The 18924-nt window shown below is 34.4% G+C and overlaps 1 protein-coding gene across 1 annotated transcript in view; it reads left to right on the top strand.

Moving 5' to 3' along the window:
• Positions 1 to 18164, top strand: part of LOC144445956 (ubiquitin-conjugating enzyme E2 H) — a 42532-nt gene extending 24368 nt beyond the window's left edge. Inside the window, exons 4-7 of the mRNA XM_078135647.1 lie at positions 398 to 437; positions 7489 to 7541; positions 13253 to 13381; positions 14662 to 18164. Coding sequence (XP_077991773.1) covers positions 398 to 437; positions 7489 to 7541; positions 13253 to 13381; positions 14662 to 14780 — 341 coding nt within the window. The 3' untranslated portion in view covers positions 14781 to 18164. The remainder of the gene's footprint in view (positions 1 to 397; positions 438 to 7488; positions 7542 to 13252; positions 13382 to 14661) is intronic.
• The last annotated feature ends 760 nt before the right edge of the window (positions 18165 to 18924 follow it).

Here is an 18924-nt window from a genome sequence, read left to right as displayed (position 1 = left end):
TTCCTGTGGAAGAAAATATGTCTGTGATTATCATTAACATTTGATCAATTTATCATAAAACTGCACCATAGGTAGTAATTTCTGTTAATCCAACATTTATTTGAAATACTATTGAGTACTGTGTATGTAAATGTAATAATTGTATGGCCAATACATTGTACAATATTGTTCTCATTCTTTAATATTTGTTGATCCTGTCCCATTTATATTATAGCTATTTTTTTATTCTTAAATTATGGATTTAATGTTTGAAGGAAGTACTTTACATGCATGTACAATGTACATGACATACATGTACATGTACTAAATAATGCACTGTCTACATACTGTACATGTATTTGCCATGGATCTCATTGTGTACTTTAATTAACTGTGGTGGGTTTTTTTTTCTTTGCAGGTTTTTTGAATAGAATATATCATCCAAATATTGATGAAGTGTAAGTATGATACTTTTATTGGTATTTTTATTTTTGATATTACTGAAATACAGGAGAAAAAACCAGAATGAAGGGAAGAGAAAACTTGATATCAAAACAACATCAAATTTAAAACAACCTGTGTATTGATTCAAATAAATTCTCTCATATAACTTGTATCTTGCTTATAACAATGACATAATTAGGCTTTATATTAATTGAATGCTAAATGTCATCAAATTACAAATAATAATTGGTTTTTGTCCACTGGAAAGAACTGAGGTATTTATTTCTACTAACTAATAGGGTGTTTGCGAGATAGATGAGGCATGCCATTTCTCAACAAACAGTTTGTTTGTCTAATTAGCAAATACTTGACAATGTAAACTGTATGTACATATATTGTCTGAAATATAAGCATTCTGTCAGTGATTTACACAATGCAAAGAACAAGATAAAAAGAAATGTATGGCCTGTCAATAACTAGTGAACAGTTCTCAATTAACTACTAGACGATTTTCAATTAACTAGTAGATGGTTTTCAATTAATTAGTGGACAGTTTTCAATTAACTACATGTAGTGGAGTGATTTCAGTTAACTAGTGGACAGTTTTCAATTAACTAGTGGACAGTTTTCAGTTAACTAGTGGACAGTTTTCAGTAAACTAGTGGACAATTTTCAGTAAACTAGTGGTCAGTTTTCAGTTAACTAGTGGACAGTTTTCAGTAAACTAGTGGACAGTTTTCAGTTAACTAGTGGACAGTTTTCAGTTAACTAGTGGACAGTTTTCAGTAAACTAGTGGACAATTTTCAGTAAACTAGTGGTCAGTTTTCAGTTAACTAGTGGACAGTTTTCAGTAAACTAGTGGACAGTTTTCAGTTAACTAGTGGACAGTTTTCAGTTAACTAGTGGACAGTTTTCAGTTAACTAGTGGACAGTTTTCAGTAAACTAGAGGACAGTTTTCAGTAAACTAGTGGTCAGTTTTCAGTTAACTAGTGGACAGTTTTCAGTAAACTAGTGGACAGTTTTCAGTTAACTAGTGGACAGTTTTCAGTTAACTAGTGGACAGTTTTCAGTTAACTAGTGGACAGTTTTCAGTAAACTAGAGGACAGTTTTCAGTAAACTAGTGGACAGTTTTCAGTTAACTAGTGGACAGTTTTCAGTTAACTAGTAGACAGTTTTCAGTAAACTAGAGGACAGTTTTCAGTTAACTAGTGGACAGTTTTCACTAAACTAGAGGACAGTTTTCAGTTAACTAGTGGAGTGTTTCCAGTTAACTAGTGGACAGTTTTCAGTTAACTAGCGGACGGTTTTCAATTAAATAGTGGACAGTTTTCAATTAACGAGTGGACAGTTTTCAGTTAACTAGTGGAGTGTTTTCAGTTAACTAGTGGAGTGTTTTCAGTTAACTAGTGGACAGTTTTCAGTTAACTAGTGGACAGTTTTCAGTTAACTAGTGGACAGTTTCTAGTTAACTAGTGGACAGTTTTCAGTTAACTAGTGGACAGTTTTCAGTTAACTAGTGGACAGTTTTCAGTTAACTAGTGGACAGTTTCTAGTTAACTAGTGGACAGTTTTCAGTTAACTAGTGGACAGTTTTCAGTTAACTAGTGGACAGTTTTCAGTAAACTAGAGGACAGTTTCAATTAATGAGTGGACAGTTTTCAGTTAACTAGTGGAGTGTTTTCAGTTAACTAGTGGAGTGTTTTCAGTAAACTAGTGGACAGTTTTCAGTTAACTAGTGGAGTGTTTTCAGTTAACTAGTGGAGTGTTTTCAGTAAACTAGTGGACAGTTTTCAGTTAACAAGTGGAGTGTTTTCAGTTAACTAGTGGACAGTTTTCAGTTAACTAGTGGACAGTTTTCAGTTAACTAGTGGACAGTTTTCAGTAAACTAGAGGACAGTTTTCAGTAAACTAGTGGACAGTTTTCAGTTAACTAGTGGACAGTTTTCAGTTAACTAGTAGACAGTTTTCAGTAAACTAGAGGACAGTTTTCAGTTAACTAGTGGACAGTTTTCACTAAACTAGAGGACAGTTTTCAGTTAACTAGTGGAGTGTTTCCAGTTAACTAGTGGACAGTTTTCAGTTAACTAGCGGACGGTTTTCAATTAAATAGTGGACAGTTTTCAATTAACGAGTGGACAGTTTTCAGTTAACTAGTGGAGTGTTTTCAGTTAACTAGTGGAGTGTTTTCAGTTAACTAGTGGACAGTTTTCAGTTAACTAGTGGACAGTTTTCAGTTAACTAGTGGACAGTTTCTAGTTAACTAGTGGACAGTTTTCAGTTAACTAGTGGACAGTTTTCAGTTAACTAGTGGACAGTTTTCAGTTAACTAGTGGACAGTTTCTAGTTAACTAGTGGACAGTTTTCAGTTAACTAGTGGACAGTTTTCAGTTAACTAGTGGACAGTTTTCAGTAAACTAGAGGACAGTTTCAATTAATGAGTGGACAGTTTTCAGTTAACTAGTGGAGTGTTTTCAGTTAACTAGTGGAGTGTTTTCAGTAAACTAGTGGACAGTTTTCAGTTAACTAGTGGAGTGTTTTCAGTTAACTAGTGGAGTGTTTTCAGTAAACTAGTGGACAGTTTTCAGTTAACAAGTGGAGTGTTTTCAGTTAACTAGTGGACAGTTTTCAGTTAACTAGTGGACAGTTTTCAGTTAACTAGAGGACAGTTTTCAGTAAACTAGAGGACAGTTTTCGGTAAACTAGAGGACAGTTTTCAGTAAACTAGAGGACAGTTTTCAATTAACGAGTGGACAGTTTTCAGTTAACTAGTGGAGTGTTTTCAGTAAACTAGTGGACAGTTTTCAGTTAACTAGTGGACAGTTTTCAGTTAACTAGTGGAGTGTTTTCAGTTAACTAGTGGACAGTTTTCAGTTAACTAGTGGACAGTTTTCAGTTAACTAGTGGACAGTTTTCAGTAAACTAGAGGACAGTTTTCAATTAACGAGTGGACAGTTTTCAGTTAACTAGTGGACAGTTTTCAGTAAACTAGAGGACAGTTTTCAGTTAACTAGTGGACAGTTTTCAGTTAACTAGTGGACAGTTTTCAGTTAACTAGAGGACAGTTTTCAGTAAACTAGAGGACAGTTTTCAATTAACGAGTGGACAGTTTTCAGTTAACTAGTGGACAGTTTTCAGTAAACTAGAGGACAGTTTTCAGTAAACTAGAGGACAGTTTTCAATTAACGAGTGGACAGTTTTCAGTTAACAAGTGGAGTGTTTTCAGTTAACTAGTGGAAAGTTTTCAGTTAACAAGTGGACAGTTTTCAATTATCTAGTGGACAGTTTCTAGTTAACTACATTGTGTAGTGTGGTATGAAATGTGTATTGTAAATATCTGTTGTATGTGAATTCAGTTAATTGTTTATAAATAATGTTATCACTCTGTACCGGTACTATATATCATATTTCAAAGACATGGTACACAGTACACTACTGCAGGGTTTTTCAAAAGGAAGAATGGGTCTTGGATTGGAAAGTTTGTCATCCATGTGTACATACATATACATGTATACATGTACCTTGGTATTTGGATACCAGAATTAACTGAACAGGCTAGAGTTCATGCTAAGTACAGGGCATTCATCAGTTAACTGTACAATGGGTCTGACAGTTTTGAATCAATACTCTATGTGTATAATCAGGACATTCCAGCTCCTGAAGAACGTGTGTAGAAGTCAATATGCCAAATCAGGGCATTTCATCTCCTAAAGTGTATACTCGTGAACTGTCAGGTACATGCAGTAGTGCTCAACATCAGTTTTGTGCAGCAACTACAATGTACACAGGGCTTCTGAGTTACATGTAGTTTCACTAGCACTGTGTACGCTGGAGAGGACAGCGTGCTAGTGTACACTGGAGAAGACAGCTGCTGTTACATACAGTATCTCCTCTTGATATACATTTGTATGTAGGGAAATACATAACATAACATGTACCGACTGAGAGTGTACTAATAGCAGGACAGTTCATATCTGAAGTACAATGGCATACTGCATGTACATGTACAAATGTATTGTCTACAGTCATTCTGTTAAGGGTGGTAAGCTGGTAAAATCTACCAGGCTTTCCCTGTAATTTTAACAGTGTCACCAAACAAAATTATAGTAGATATGGGAAACTATACAACTTTTACCCCTTTCCCCCTTTCTGTTAGCAGGGTTCTCCAACCTTACCTAAAACACGGGACAAACTACAAGGAATTTTATTATTACCCAAAGCATTATAACTAATAATAGGAGAGTACAGTACAATGTATGTATCAGGGATTCCGACACATGTACAAATGTACACACACAAAAGTTTTTAGTTGTATGTGGCCAAAGGAACTAATGATACAGCAATTACTATGAAAATCATGTTACCATAGCAACATAAACATATATGTGTACATGTAGTAGATCAGGTGAAAGATTAATTTGATGAAAAAATATCCTAAATGTACATATATGTAAGCAAGTACTACATGTGACATATGTATCTCAAGTGTTAATTTATTTTTAGAAGGTAAAGTTTCTGTATACCTGTACATGTATACCTTATGTGTAGAGCATTAAACAAAAATTCATAGACCACTTCTGTATTCTACATGTAAAGATACATGTAGAGGATTACACAAATAATACTTACAGAGATATAAATGTCACAGGCCAATTACTATCAACTATAAAATGTGGAAGGCTTACAATTTATGCTTGTAGGGAAAGACAATATTACAGTCTGTGACTTGTGTATATTCTACACACTAACATGATAGCTACTGTGTCCTCAGGGACTTTGTAACCACTGACTATCAACGTTAAGGGTCACTAAAACTTTATATAGAAGTCATGTTATGTTGTTACACATAGATTATCTCACAGCCTAGTAAAGGATGTGATTATGAAAAATGTAGACATATAGCTAAGGAATACAATGTACTTGTGTACTCAAACCACCTACACCTTCACTGTAACACAGCATTTTTCCCAGGAAACTGATGCAAGTACAGGAAATATCAAAAAATAACAAAAAAATACATGGTTAGATAAATCACTTTTAATGGTGTCAGGAAATCATAGAATGGAAAATATTGAATTTATAGTACACACAATTTGTACATGATTACTCTAAATTGTATAAAGAAAGGCCTGTGGAGAACTCTTGACTACGGTGTATGGTGTACACATTACCATGATGATGATGATGATGATGATGATGATGATGATGCAGGTGATAAAGCTGATACATGTATTATACAGACATATGCCAAATTATGCATTTATATATTATTAGTCCCAATATTTTTTGTTCAGTTGAGGAAAATATAATTGCGTACTTGAAGGCCGACCTTGTCATTTTTAGCGCAACTGAACTAGGTTCAGTAGTGTCATTGGCATGGTGAAGTGTGTGTGTGCGTGCGTACGTGTGTGCGTGCATGCGTGCGTGTGTGCGTGCGTGTGTGTGTGTGTGCGTGTGTGTGTGTGTGTGTGTGTGTGTGTGTGTGTGTAAATTAAGATTTTTTTATGACATGATGATTTCGTGAGGAATATGCAAAATAGGACTAAAATGTGACTTTTTGGTAAAAAAAATCCTTAGTTCCAAAACTACTCATCAGATTAGGCTGAAATTTAATGGGGATGCATCTATGATCTAGGGATACATGTATATGGACGAAGAAATATTAAGCATATAATGATCTCATCAGTAATATGCAAATAAGGTGTAAAAATGTGAATTTTGGTCAAATATTAATATCTCAAAAAGTACTTGGTCAATGAGACAGAAACTTGGTGAGAAGTTTCTACAAGTGTTATTCTGCAGACTTTCTTCAAAACATTTTGACACAATTGGCCCTAGCAACCATGACCATGCCCATAGTAACAATCAAAATGCAGTATATTTTGGCAACATCATCTGGTAGGCAAGTGATTCTTAGACAAGTGAACAAACATTCAAAAAGTGTATGTAAATATGCCTAGCAACAAGACCACGCCCATGTCAACAGCCAAATGATCATGTATATTGCAAAGTTAACAACAGGAATTAATAGACAAATGAATAAATATTCAAAAAATGCATGCAAATATACCTAACAACAAGACCACACCCATAGCAACAACCAAATGATCACGTCTATTGCAAAGATAACATCAGGGATTCATAGACAAGTGAATGAACATTCAAAAAATGTATGCAAATATGTCTAGCAACATGACCATGCCCATAGCAACAGCCAAATGATCACATGTATTGTAAAGATAACAACATGGTTGGATAGGCGACTGGATAATCATTCAGCAAATGAACACCTATACCTAGCATGACTCACCATGTGGATAAAGATAAATTTGTAAAACTGTACATATACAGTTGTGCTACAACACTAATGATGCAATTTTTAAAATTGCCCATTTGTGCTACAATACCATTGGCGCTATTTTTAGTTGAAGATGAGTGTATGTAGGGAGTATAACATCTTCATGTTACTAAGAGTTTTCCTGCTGAATGGAGAAAAATATTGGAGAATCGTATACATGTACATGTGATTATAAGTGAGCTTAACTTAAAATAATGTCAACTGTGACATCAGTGATATGCATTGCTGTCGCCAATGACACACACATAGGCCTGCATTGCTGTGATGTAGAACAAATGGAGTATACATGTACATCCCACATTTACTGTTTAAGCATCTACAATCATGGTATTACTAAGAATGAACCTGTATTAAGGTTAAAATTATGCAGTTGATAAAAATTAGACTTCAGTGATCTCAGAATCCTCAACTAAATTCTTTGTACATGTATCTGTAATAGCATTTTACCTCATGCTTCGAACCAGCTGTTTTACCATTCAACACTCAGACACACACCGCACATGCCCTCACTCAATTTAATAGAACAAGAAGGTTAATTTGTCTTACATGTATTCTTATACAAAATGTGTCGTGCATTGAATCATATGCTGTCAACCAAGATATTGAATCATTGATAATTTTATGACATGCATACATGTAGCTATTCAAATTGTATTCCAGATAAAAGTAATTATTTACTAATAGATAGAATTCTTGTTATTTGATAGATCTGGTACAGTATGCTTAGATGTTATAAACCAGGCATGGACAGCAATTTATGGTGAGTACATGTATTACTATACAATTATAATGCTATCACCTTTATCATCATCAGTGCTCTTCACCACATTGTATACCACGTATTGTTATCAAATTGTGTGATTTACCACATGGAATATAACATGTTATCGAACATGTAATTGTGTTATTCACCGTGCATAATACAGTGTGTTATCATATAGCATTATATCCTGTTTTTCCCAACTTGTCAAACCACCCCACCCCCTCCCCCACCCCCACCCTCCCTGCTTAGTTAGAGGATTGAATGTCACAGTATATACTACATTTTTATGTTTGCGTACATTGTATTTCATTATCATAATAAGGATGCCCTTAGTATTAGTACATGTACATGTACTAGCCCTGCTAGACAATATCTAGGCTGATAAGCTTAGAAAAACTCACATTGGCAGACAGGTGTAGACTACATGTACATGTATTGTAATTACTTCCTACTGTTTCACCTCTTAAGACCTCAGTGATTGTGAAATCAATTTACTGCTGTTGATGGAGTCTTTAGTCTTGCCGTGTCTCGATCAGTAGTTTGCAGTCTTTTCAAAATTACAGTACTTTCAGTACATGTACATGTACATGTACATGTACACAGGATTCTCCCCAGACATGTATGAAGTGTATACATATAGGTTCTACCCTATGATTCTATGAAACAATAGTACTGATTAGCATAACAGTATACTTGTTTGACCTTTAAATGTACATTTAAGCTAAGCTATCAAAATTGTTCAGAGGGGATGAAGGTCATTTGTTTAGTGTCTGTATATTAAAGTCATCAAATTTTGCAGTAAGGGTTTCGGAACCCCAGCAATTATCAAAAGGAGGAGGGGGGATTGATATTGGGGGTGTATCAGACTGTACCTTGTATGTGTGCTTTAATTTTGAGGGAACCTGAGTAAAATAGCTGTGGAATGGTGTGCTGTGTAATAAAAAACAAGATGATAACAAATTTGTTTTTCAAGTCACAACATATAAAATGTTTGGGGGAATACCAGATTTTAGTGTGTCATAAATAATTACTTTAAATCAGTTACATATCAATCTGGCTTATACTTGTAAAAACACTTAGTCTACTGGTGTCCTCAGATAGCTTAATTTAACCTGCTTACTTCCAAAACCCTGGTAAATGTATATCTGTTATGATTGAAAATCATACTCTATATGTAATCCATATCTGGAAATAATATTACACACAGCAAGGATAATTTGTATGCAGTCTGTTTGGTAAACTGAAATATTTGCAGTCGAGGATAAAGATGTCACTCTGATAAAAATGCCATACATGTATATTAAGACTTTCATTTTAATTAAAAATGTAGCTGACTCTGAATTTATGATTGAATCATTACCCCAAATTAAATACACAACATGTAAGTGTATAGTGCAGATAACAGACACCATTAGTTCGTAAATCAGAAGTACATTGCAGGTGAGATGATGTAGATAGGTATACAAGTGTACATCATGTACATGTAACTACAGTAATGCATTTGCAACATTTATTTGGCCAATATACAGATGGTAGACACTTTATAGGGAGCGTTTATTGAAATACATGTAGAGTGCAGTGAGGTACATGTATTGAGTAAAGTATTAGAATATTGCACACAATGTGGGATTTCACTTTAACATTTCATGGTTTTTTCTGAATATGCCACATTATTACAATCTGCACGAGGCGGCACATCATGTTGTGTGAAATGTCAGCACAGTGTATGACAGCTAGACCTGTTGTGGATTTGCTGCTCAGAGCATTTATGGGCTATAACACAGATGACACAGCCTTATGTCTCGATACAATACAGTATATATGTAAATGTTATCTACATGTACAAATGTAGGTTATACCTAAATTCCAGTTTTACCAGTAATATTACTAATTAATACATGTACTATAAATGCTAAAAATGGCTATCCAGGTTTCAGCTAAATTTCCAGTGCAGAGCCAGAAGTTTAATATAATACGAGAGAGTTGATCTAGGTTGCATTAATATAATTTCCAGTTTTTAGAAGCGATAAACTAATATTTGAGTTGTTGCATTTCCCTTCTAATCTAGACAAATTTGTCATGTATACCTTGCAGAGAAAAAAAAATTAAATAATACAACATATAACTAGATGCATTTTGTGAAAATTTATATCCTAGATCCGAAGTGTTATATTCATATCAACATGGCATTGTTATCTTGATGTATCAGTCACACAGTGTACAGGTAGAATTGTGTGTCTGTGTCTATGTCATCCAGGGACTCCATATTATTATGAAGACATACATCTGACATGTGTAGATGTATTCAATACACAGTACTATAAATAAGTGAGTTTTCTGATAAAAGCAAATGTACATGTAATTTGCTAGATGTATGGTTTGTGGCAAAGCTCCCAATAATTGAACCCCTGTAGATTTATGTAAAGTAAACTGATAATATCTGGAGAAAGAGACGATTATTTAATACAATTTAGACCTGTATGATTTCATACATTGTAGTCATGATATTATGATGGTTTACAGTTTCATAGACTGAAATGCCATATTATATATTTTATATGACTTATAGTCTGCACTTTCATACGTTGCATAGTGTAATTGCCATTGCCAGTTTGCAGTACATGTACTTAACAAGAAATACATGTAGGTCATTTCATGCTTTGCATTTAATAAAGCAATTTTGAACCATCCAAAGGTCTAGTTTTGTTAACGTGTCTGAAAGTCTGACAGAATGTCGGAACCACTTGTTTTCATCATCCTAAACAGGTTCAAGCATTCCTGATTCAAAATATATCATGTCTGTAAAGATCAGTTAATTAATCAGGCACACAGTCTATGCATGTAATTTCATGGGTTTTGATTGTTCCATGGTACATGTACTAATGCTGTCAATATTTGTCAATATTTGTCCACATTGACCCATTCTGCATGTCTATATATCAAACTCTAACCAACTATTTATAGATGTGATATAAAATAACACTATCACATATTTGGGGGTTATTTTGTTATCAAAAATTACAAAATATACTATTTTTGGTGACTATTTTCAGCACCAATCACCTCGTGTAATGTTGATGCCAATTTGCATTTTGATATAAGTTTTAGTGTGTATCATTATCATGTATACAAAAGGTATGTATTTTATACATAAACTTTAGTCAATGAGAAATAGTGTCTAGGTTAAAAACTATACCACTTCAATTTGAATTTGTGCAGGTACTATACATGTATATTGTAGTAAAACTGACACTAAGAGTTAACTTTCTGCTGTATTGTTTGCAAATTGTATATTAAAGTATACATCCCATAAATTAATGGATTTTATTTCATCGTTACATGTCTGCCTGTTGGGCCTAATTATTTGGGACTTCATAAGTTTATTCAGTGGATTGTTCTGTTAGGTTATAATCCATCAGTTGCACGGTTCAAAGCAGGATCTAAACAGATATTCACACAATCCTTTTAAAAGTATGGTTGTGTGTTTTTTTATCCACAGACTAATAAAGACCCTTGAGACAACTTTGCAATGAATCTTTTCATGTAATTGAATAGGGCATTGATCTAAAAGGATAAATGAAAGATCTTATAACTCAGACTAATAAATTATGCTGTTTGTGTGCTACATGTACATTGAAAGCTGTGATTAAAGTGAATAAGAGAATATCAATAGACCTTTCCAGCAAATAATGCCCTCTATTGATTAAGTATTGAGTATGTAAATGGTTAAATTGACAAGTCCGCACACCTGGTGAAGAATAATTATGTAATGTTACGGAGTGAAAAGACAACTTGAAGCTATTATTAGATCTAAAAGTGGTGACGATATGGATGAGGATTGGGTATTTATTTTGGATTAAAAATTTTTTTTTGTATCATTGTATCCTACTTGCAAAATCAATGTGAAACAACATTATCTAATTTTGTATTAGTCTCTGAATATATTGCAAAAAGACAAAAGTGTGTAAAAATGTTTATCGTATGTACAATTATTATTATTATGCCCTCTAGTGGTGAAGTAGGGAAATGGTTGAAAAGGCAAGTTCGGACACACATATTTTCTAATGCATACACCTTGGTAATGACTGTAGTCTGACTCTGAAGAAATAAGTGAAGAGACCTTTCTATCAAAGCATGCCCTCTAGTGTTGGGCAGAGAAATGATGTATATGTACTACATGAGATACAAAACTGTAGACATGTCATTTAATAGACCTTCCAATAGATCATGCCCTCTTGTGATAGAGTACATGCAGTATCATCATTGAAATAATATTAAAGAACTGCAAACAAGGCCAATAATCAAAACCTCCATGTGAGCAGTGAGGATAGACCTTTCCGACACATGCCCTCTAGCAATGAAAATTCAATAGAACAATAATGTCAGCAGGTGAAAAGTCAAGGCAGGTAAGACATGAAGTCCCCCTTTGTAATGGAATAGGTAGTCTAGAGCAGTGATATAAATAAATGAAAAAGAAACAAAGTAATGAATCAAATAATAGCCTCTAGTAATTCAAGTAAAGAAGTGGTCTTAACAATACACTCCTCTAAATACAGAAAGGAAATGAATGGACTAAATATTCATGCTGTTCTCATGTTATTTTATCCCATAAGTATAAAAGAGATTGTGACAGGAAAAACATAATACATGTACCATGAAGTAGTTAGTACACAATTGTAGAAAGAGTTGTATAGGCAACCTTAAATGAAAACTAGATGCTTTATTTCTTAATATTTATGCTAGCTCATGTTACATGTAGTTTGTCCAATGAGATTGTAACAGGAAGACAAAGTAGTTAAAAGATACAATTGGAGAGACTACATTGATAAGTATTGTATGAGACAGAGTGTAAACCAGAGACTTTTATTTATTTGTAATAACACCACATACTATTAATTAATGTGTTATTTTACATCACATCTATAAATAGTTGGTTAAAGTTTGATATGTACATGTAGAAATGCAGAATGGGTCAATGTGGACAAATATTGAAATATGAACAGCATTAATTGGAAGGGTCCTCTTGACTAGGTGCAAAAACCTACAAACGGTGAAGTAAAATGATTGTAAAATTATAACACTGTATATTTACTAAATTAAAAGTTGTGTTCCAGGTAACAGAATACATGTACCGATACATACATGTACAAGAAGAACATGTTGTTGTTTTTTACAGTGACTGAATCCAGAAGTCAAAATACAAGAATCCACACATGCTGCACAAATCTCATTGTATTTCAACAAAATCTGCTATCAGTATTTACAATACCCAGATCACCTCATGAGTGGAGCCATCTACTTGCTGCACAAACTAATGTCATTCAACAAAATCTGCTTTCACTTTAGCCGGGATCAGTCTGAGAATGGACCCTTGAACATGCTAAGACAAACCAATGTCATTCAGCAAATCTGCTTTCACTGTACCCCAGACCCGTCTGAGAGTGGCACCTACCCCAATTCTTCATGTTGCAAGGGATATAATCTCTTTCAAACTCAAAAGTATGAAAAGTCATATTCAATTAAACAAACCAGAGTCCATCGCAAACAATTGAAACACGTACATCACACTGACGTGTGCATGATAACTGAAAGGTGATTTACACAATTATCATCACAGTATCAAGCAGAATCAGAATACATATACACATAGGGTGCTGTTACACGAATCTGAGTATCTCACATTTTTGAAAATTTGTTCTTTGCTTCAGATTTATCAAATATATTTGAATCCTTCTTACCGCAATTACTGACATACCCTAATCCAATTGACCCGCTCAATGGGGATGCTGCAGCCATGTTTTTACATAAACCAGAAGAATACAAAGAAAAGATCAGAGGTAAGTCTGAATTTCCTTTTATCAATCCCTATGTTTATATTATTGTATTGGGGTGTTGGTGGTTGAGCAGTTTAGCTTGTATGCCTGTGACCACTGCAGTGTGAGTTTGAACCTACCTTTGTGTCGGCTAGGCTTCTTAAAAAAATTAACCAGGTCTGTACATGTATGTAAGAATTGAGGGTGATGTTCAGTTTGACCCTGCCGAATAACAGGTTTTCCCCAGTTACTGCAATTTCCTCCTGCTTTTCAACACCATGTACCAGGGCACTGCAATCATGGTGATCATTCCACACATTTACGAATTTATTTGGACAAATAAAGATTATTACCAAGAAGTGTAGGATTAAAATCTCACATATTTCTCCTGTTGTCAACCCCTATGTATATCTTATTGTACCAATGAATTTCCAGCAGTCTTTCATGTGGGCAATTCATTGCATGCGGGTACATTAGAAATTACAAGTAGTTCAATGTCCCCAGGCTTGTTGACAATCGATATCTTATTTCACTGCAAAGGTTAATTTGTTTGCCATAGAAACTGTTGTGTGTCAGAGAAACATCCCCAATATTATGCAATCACTCCATCCAGCCAGGCACAACTGTAATGATTTACCACAAACTTTATTTCTGATGTGAATTTATATAGGCTACACTGTGTACTATTCTGCAAATGAAATACAAAAGTGATGAAAATTCAAATCCTCTCCGTTGTGGTTTTGTCAAGTTTGTTGATATCCCAAATGTTATATCACAATTTCATTTTCATGTTCTATATACATGTAGCTTTTCAGAGCTTTATATCACTTGTAAGACATTGTTCAATATATTACGCCGACAATCGAGGTCTCGGTTAAAGATAGACACAAACTAAAACTATTGTAGTTACATTTTGATATAAGCTATTGAATCGACATCAGTTTAAATTGTACTCACAATAAGGTAGCATTTTTGTTGACTTCCATGATCTTGCAGTGTACGTTTTTTGGGGCCTTCCTACATGTTTACATTATCTTGATGTGCACAACAGAGGCACTGCTATCACCCACTTGTGTAATCTACCACTAGATCAAGTAAAGCTTTAGTTTATGTCTAATCTTTTTTTAGTAAACCGAGACCTTGATTGCCAAAGTAGTATTACAGTAGTTGGAATGACTTCAAGGGTGAAACCAAAATAACCACTATGACCGATAAAGTTACAGACTTAGCGGTGCCCCTTTAATGACAGCCAGTCATTTATACTTGACTCATCGGTACTCACATCAAAATTTGTACTTTTGCAGAATATGTTAGAAAATATGCAACAGAAGAAGCATTAAAAGAACAAGAAGAAACATCGACATCAAGTGAAAGCTCAATGAGTGACTTTGAAGAAGATGAAGCAGACGACATGGAGCTATAACAATGACTCATTTCTTCAGAGATATTTGAATTTTTTATATTTTTAATATTTGTATCATGTTGTGGGTTCAACCTGATCAGTGCAAGACCAATAAAAAACAAACACACTACCTATCCAAACAATTTGTTAGACCCCCCTCTAGGAGCTATCTAAATATGCAGATTAGACCGAGATTCAGATTCAGATACTGTATGGTATTCAAATCCTACGAATTGTTTCCATTCTTATGTTTGTTGTGCGATGTAGGTTTCAGACCATAACAAGGGAGAAGGTTCAGTTGTAGAATTTTAAGTTTTAAAGAAAAGGGCATCATAATGTTTGCATGTAAGAATGTACCATGATGATTTTATGCAGGAGACAACATTTAAGGTACATTTCGTACAAAAATTATGGAAATTCATTGAAAATTCATTTGTAACATAAATACACTGAATACAGAAAAGGAACACAATACATCCATATACAAACATGAGATTGGAAATGTTTTAATGCTAGGAACTTGTATGCCGACAATTTGTAGTCAATTGCTTCACATTGTACGATGAATTTGTACATCATAAATATGGAACTCTCAAAACAGAACTTGACATTTTAGTTAGGGACATTATTCGCACAATGTCGCACAAACTCAATAAACGAACTTAGTTCATTTAGTACAATTCTCTCCCCCCCCCCCCCTCCTAAATGAATGTTCACAAGTATGACATCAACTTATATATGATGTAAACTGTGATGAAAATTGTAGCGGTCACACTACTACGATTGGCGCAATGTAAAAGTATGATGGTAAACCATAGTGGGCTCCACTGTCTATGGTTAAGGTAAACACATTATACTACCAGAAACCCAGCACCATATCTCACATTATAAGTAAATTTTAATCAACTTATCAACATCTCAGTCGTAAATACAAAACCTGTTACCTAGGCGTGAAAGTTTTGGGAAATTTGCTTAGAATTGGAAATTGAAGTTCAACAATTGCATTGCCGCCAGATCCACTTCCTCCCCTAAATGAACGAAGTTCGTTTATTGAGCTTGTGTGACATTGTGTGATCGTCCCAAAAACAAAATGAAAACATGTTTAGTCTTTACAATGTAAGTCTGCTAGCAGGAAAAAACCCACACAATATTTAAGGATATTTTACAGAAGACGTGTTTATTATTCTGTCCCCATCACACAGTTCATTAATATATTTCATCTATGCATACATACTCCCATGTTTTCATCTAGAAGGCTTAGCTTAATGAGTATTATTGGCATACCCAAACTCCCCCACCCCACCACTCCTTACAAGAGAGCTTTACACTCCAGTGGCATTACTTGTGTTCATTCTAGAATAGCAAAGCAGCTTAGAATGGTTTTCTCAGTACTCAGTTCATTGACGTATATACCCTCTGCTATACAAGACTTTATGTTCTTTTTTTTCTATTGTATTACAAATGTAGTTTCTCCTGTTCTACACTTTAATTCTTTATATTCCCATCATCGGTACGATTAAGCCACGATTTTGTACACAATGTCAGAATACGCAGTGTACCAAACCAAACTGATGTCCATTAAGTCTGTACAAACTATTATGGGAGCCTTTTACAACAATGTTATTATATGTAACGATTTACACTTTGTGTTCTGCCTCCTGAAGTATAGTGAATCACGTATATGACGGACAAATAACTGCTCTGGCGATGTACCAAGTCTCTTTCATATTTACTGTATCTACAATGTATATCATGTCTTCTTATTTACAGAAAAAAAAAAGTCTGTGTAGTAGAGGGTATATGTCAAAACATTTGATCAAATAAGATGTTTTATTGAAAGTATTAATCAAGGGAAAGATAATTGGATACAGTGGGTTCTTAATTCAATATCATGTCAGAATTGTAATCTTTGTGTGCGTGTTTGTTTGGTGTTTGCTTTATTGAGATATGTACAGATTACATCCAGCTTATAATCAAGGAGAGTTGTTGTCTTGTTTATGTAATACTTTACTGTATACAGATAATGGATGATGCCAAGGACGAAGATTTTACCGTCAAAGTGGTCAGTTTCTCAGACTTAGCTTGGTTTAGAATACAATGAACAGAACTTGTCACTCCCTCAGTGCTGGCTAAGGTTAAAGTTTAAAGGTCATTGTCATGGCCAGAGGTTGTTTTTTGTTTTTGTTTGTTTGTTTTTGTTAGCCAGGATACTGAATGCCATGGTAGCTGTAACTGCTGGTTGTTTTTACAATATTTTTGTGGGTTGAAAAGTGCTTGCCGACAAATCGTACATTGGTAGGCTACTGATAAAGTTTGATCAGTAGGCTCGCAATCATTCAAACAGACAGCAAACAACAAAATTCATGTCAAAAATATGGACAAAAATTGTGAAAGAATTAGTTTCATTTACACAGGTATTGGGGCTTAATTTGAATAAAATACATTGTCAGAGTTAGTAGAGTCATGGGAGACAGTTGTTTTGGCTAGTTGTATAAGTCTGAAATCTACTCAAACTTGGCAGAAATTTGATAGATTTATTTAATAATAATAATGCTGATTAAATGCACTGAAAACTGAGTGCTGAAAAAATTTCATGTACTGGTTCAAGTTGTAAAATGTTTTGAATTTCAAATTTTGGATTTCAAACAAATTTTTTATAGCAGCTATGATATACTATAAGGTTGATATTTTAGCTGGTACACATGCTTTAGTCGAAAACAAACACCAAATTGATGTTGACTAAGTTACTAAGTGAGATTTAAAACTACCAGTGAGCACAGCTACTATGGTTCAATTTTTGAGAGTATAAAGATTATGAAAGCAAACATTATTGAGATAACCACAACCAGGCAAGTCTGAAGAGATAGTATCCAGGGCGTGCACATTTTCACATGAGATATGATTGCAATGTTTTACATGATAACGTTATCAGTTAGTTGATGATATACAGGCACACAAAGCATCTGAGTGGAGTGTATGGTCTGGTTTTTTTAGGAGTTCTTTAAGAATTGTGTTTTGTCTTGTATTATTGTAGTCTGGACGTTTTGTCATATACCAGTATACAGCTGTTATAGCTAGCTGAGTCAGATTGAGATAGGCTTGCATTGAATCTTCAACTGATAGAATTTTTAAAGTGTATAATAACTGATATTTTTTAATTTGACTTTAACGGAAAAATAGATATGATATGATGTAAATTCTTCTCTGATTTTTTGAGAGCTTTGTCCCATCTATACTTGCCATACATCAGTATATGTACCCTGGTTCTTACATTCCTTTCAGAACATCACTGACTCTATTCTGCCTTTCAGCCAGGTTACAGGGTATTTAAATAATGTATTTGTCACCAGATTAATACATTTAATAAAGCCACAATACATTCCCTGCCATGCACATCAGATGAAACGTTTGAACAGATTACACTTCCTTCTCAGTGGGTTGAAAGGATGCCCTCTACGGTGATTATTGTGTTATTTAGGACTAGGCGGGCGCCCTCATAGGTGACTATGGTGTGCTGTCGGTTAAGGAGGGCGCTCTCTATGGTGATTATTGTACGTTATAAAACTTACATCAGTGGACAGCTTTTGTTGGTGTTTGGCAAGTTCAGATGGGGCAAACATGGTGAAAGGTTTGTGAAAATTTTAGTGGTGTCGCTACACAGGGATGGGTATGACATATTTCCCTATATCATTGTTACTGTTGCATCAACACTATAAGCAAAAGCAATTAACAGCATGCAGCTTATCAGAGTTTGCCTAGGTTCTTGAAAGCTAACCGTACAATATAATTTCAAAGTTAAAAGTCTCCAAATATAAGAAAGGTTTACCTTATGATTCACAGGAGACATCTTGGGTCATTTATGTCCACAATTTGCCAACAAACGGCACATGAGTTTCAAGAGGGGTATACTATGTTAGTACTTGGCTAATTTGTGGATGACGATAAAACAATCTCATTTCATGAAGGAATTACTCTGCTGTTAGTAAAATGTAAATGCACGACAGTATTTTGGAAATGAAGATTTGTAGATTGGCATTTTGAAATACCTCCTAAACCAAAGCAAACTTTGTATACCAAGATTAAGAAATGTTATCGCAATGATGGGGGGAAAGGCACGGCTCTCTTTGTAGCTCTACAGATTATGTATTTATGCATTTATTCATTC

The sequence above is a fragment of the Glandiceps talaboti genome, chromosome 1, assembly GCF_964340395.1.
Source record: "Glandiceps talaboti chromosome 1, keGlaTala1.1, whole genome shotgun sequence".
Lineage (NCBI taxonomy): Eukaryota > Metazoa > Hemichordata > Enteropneusta > Spengelidae > Glandiceps > Glandiceps talaboti.
The sequence above is the reverse complement of the archived record's forward strand: the minus strand, read 5'-3'. Positions and strand labels throughout refer to the sequence as shown.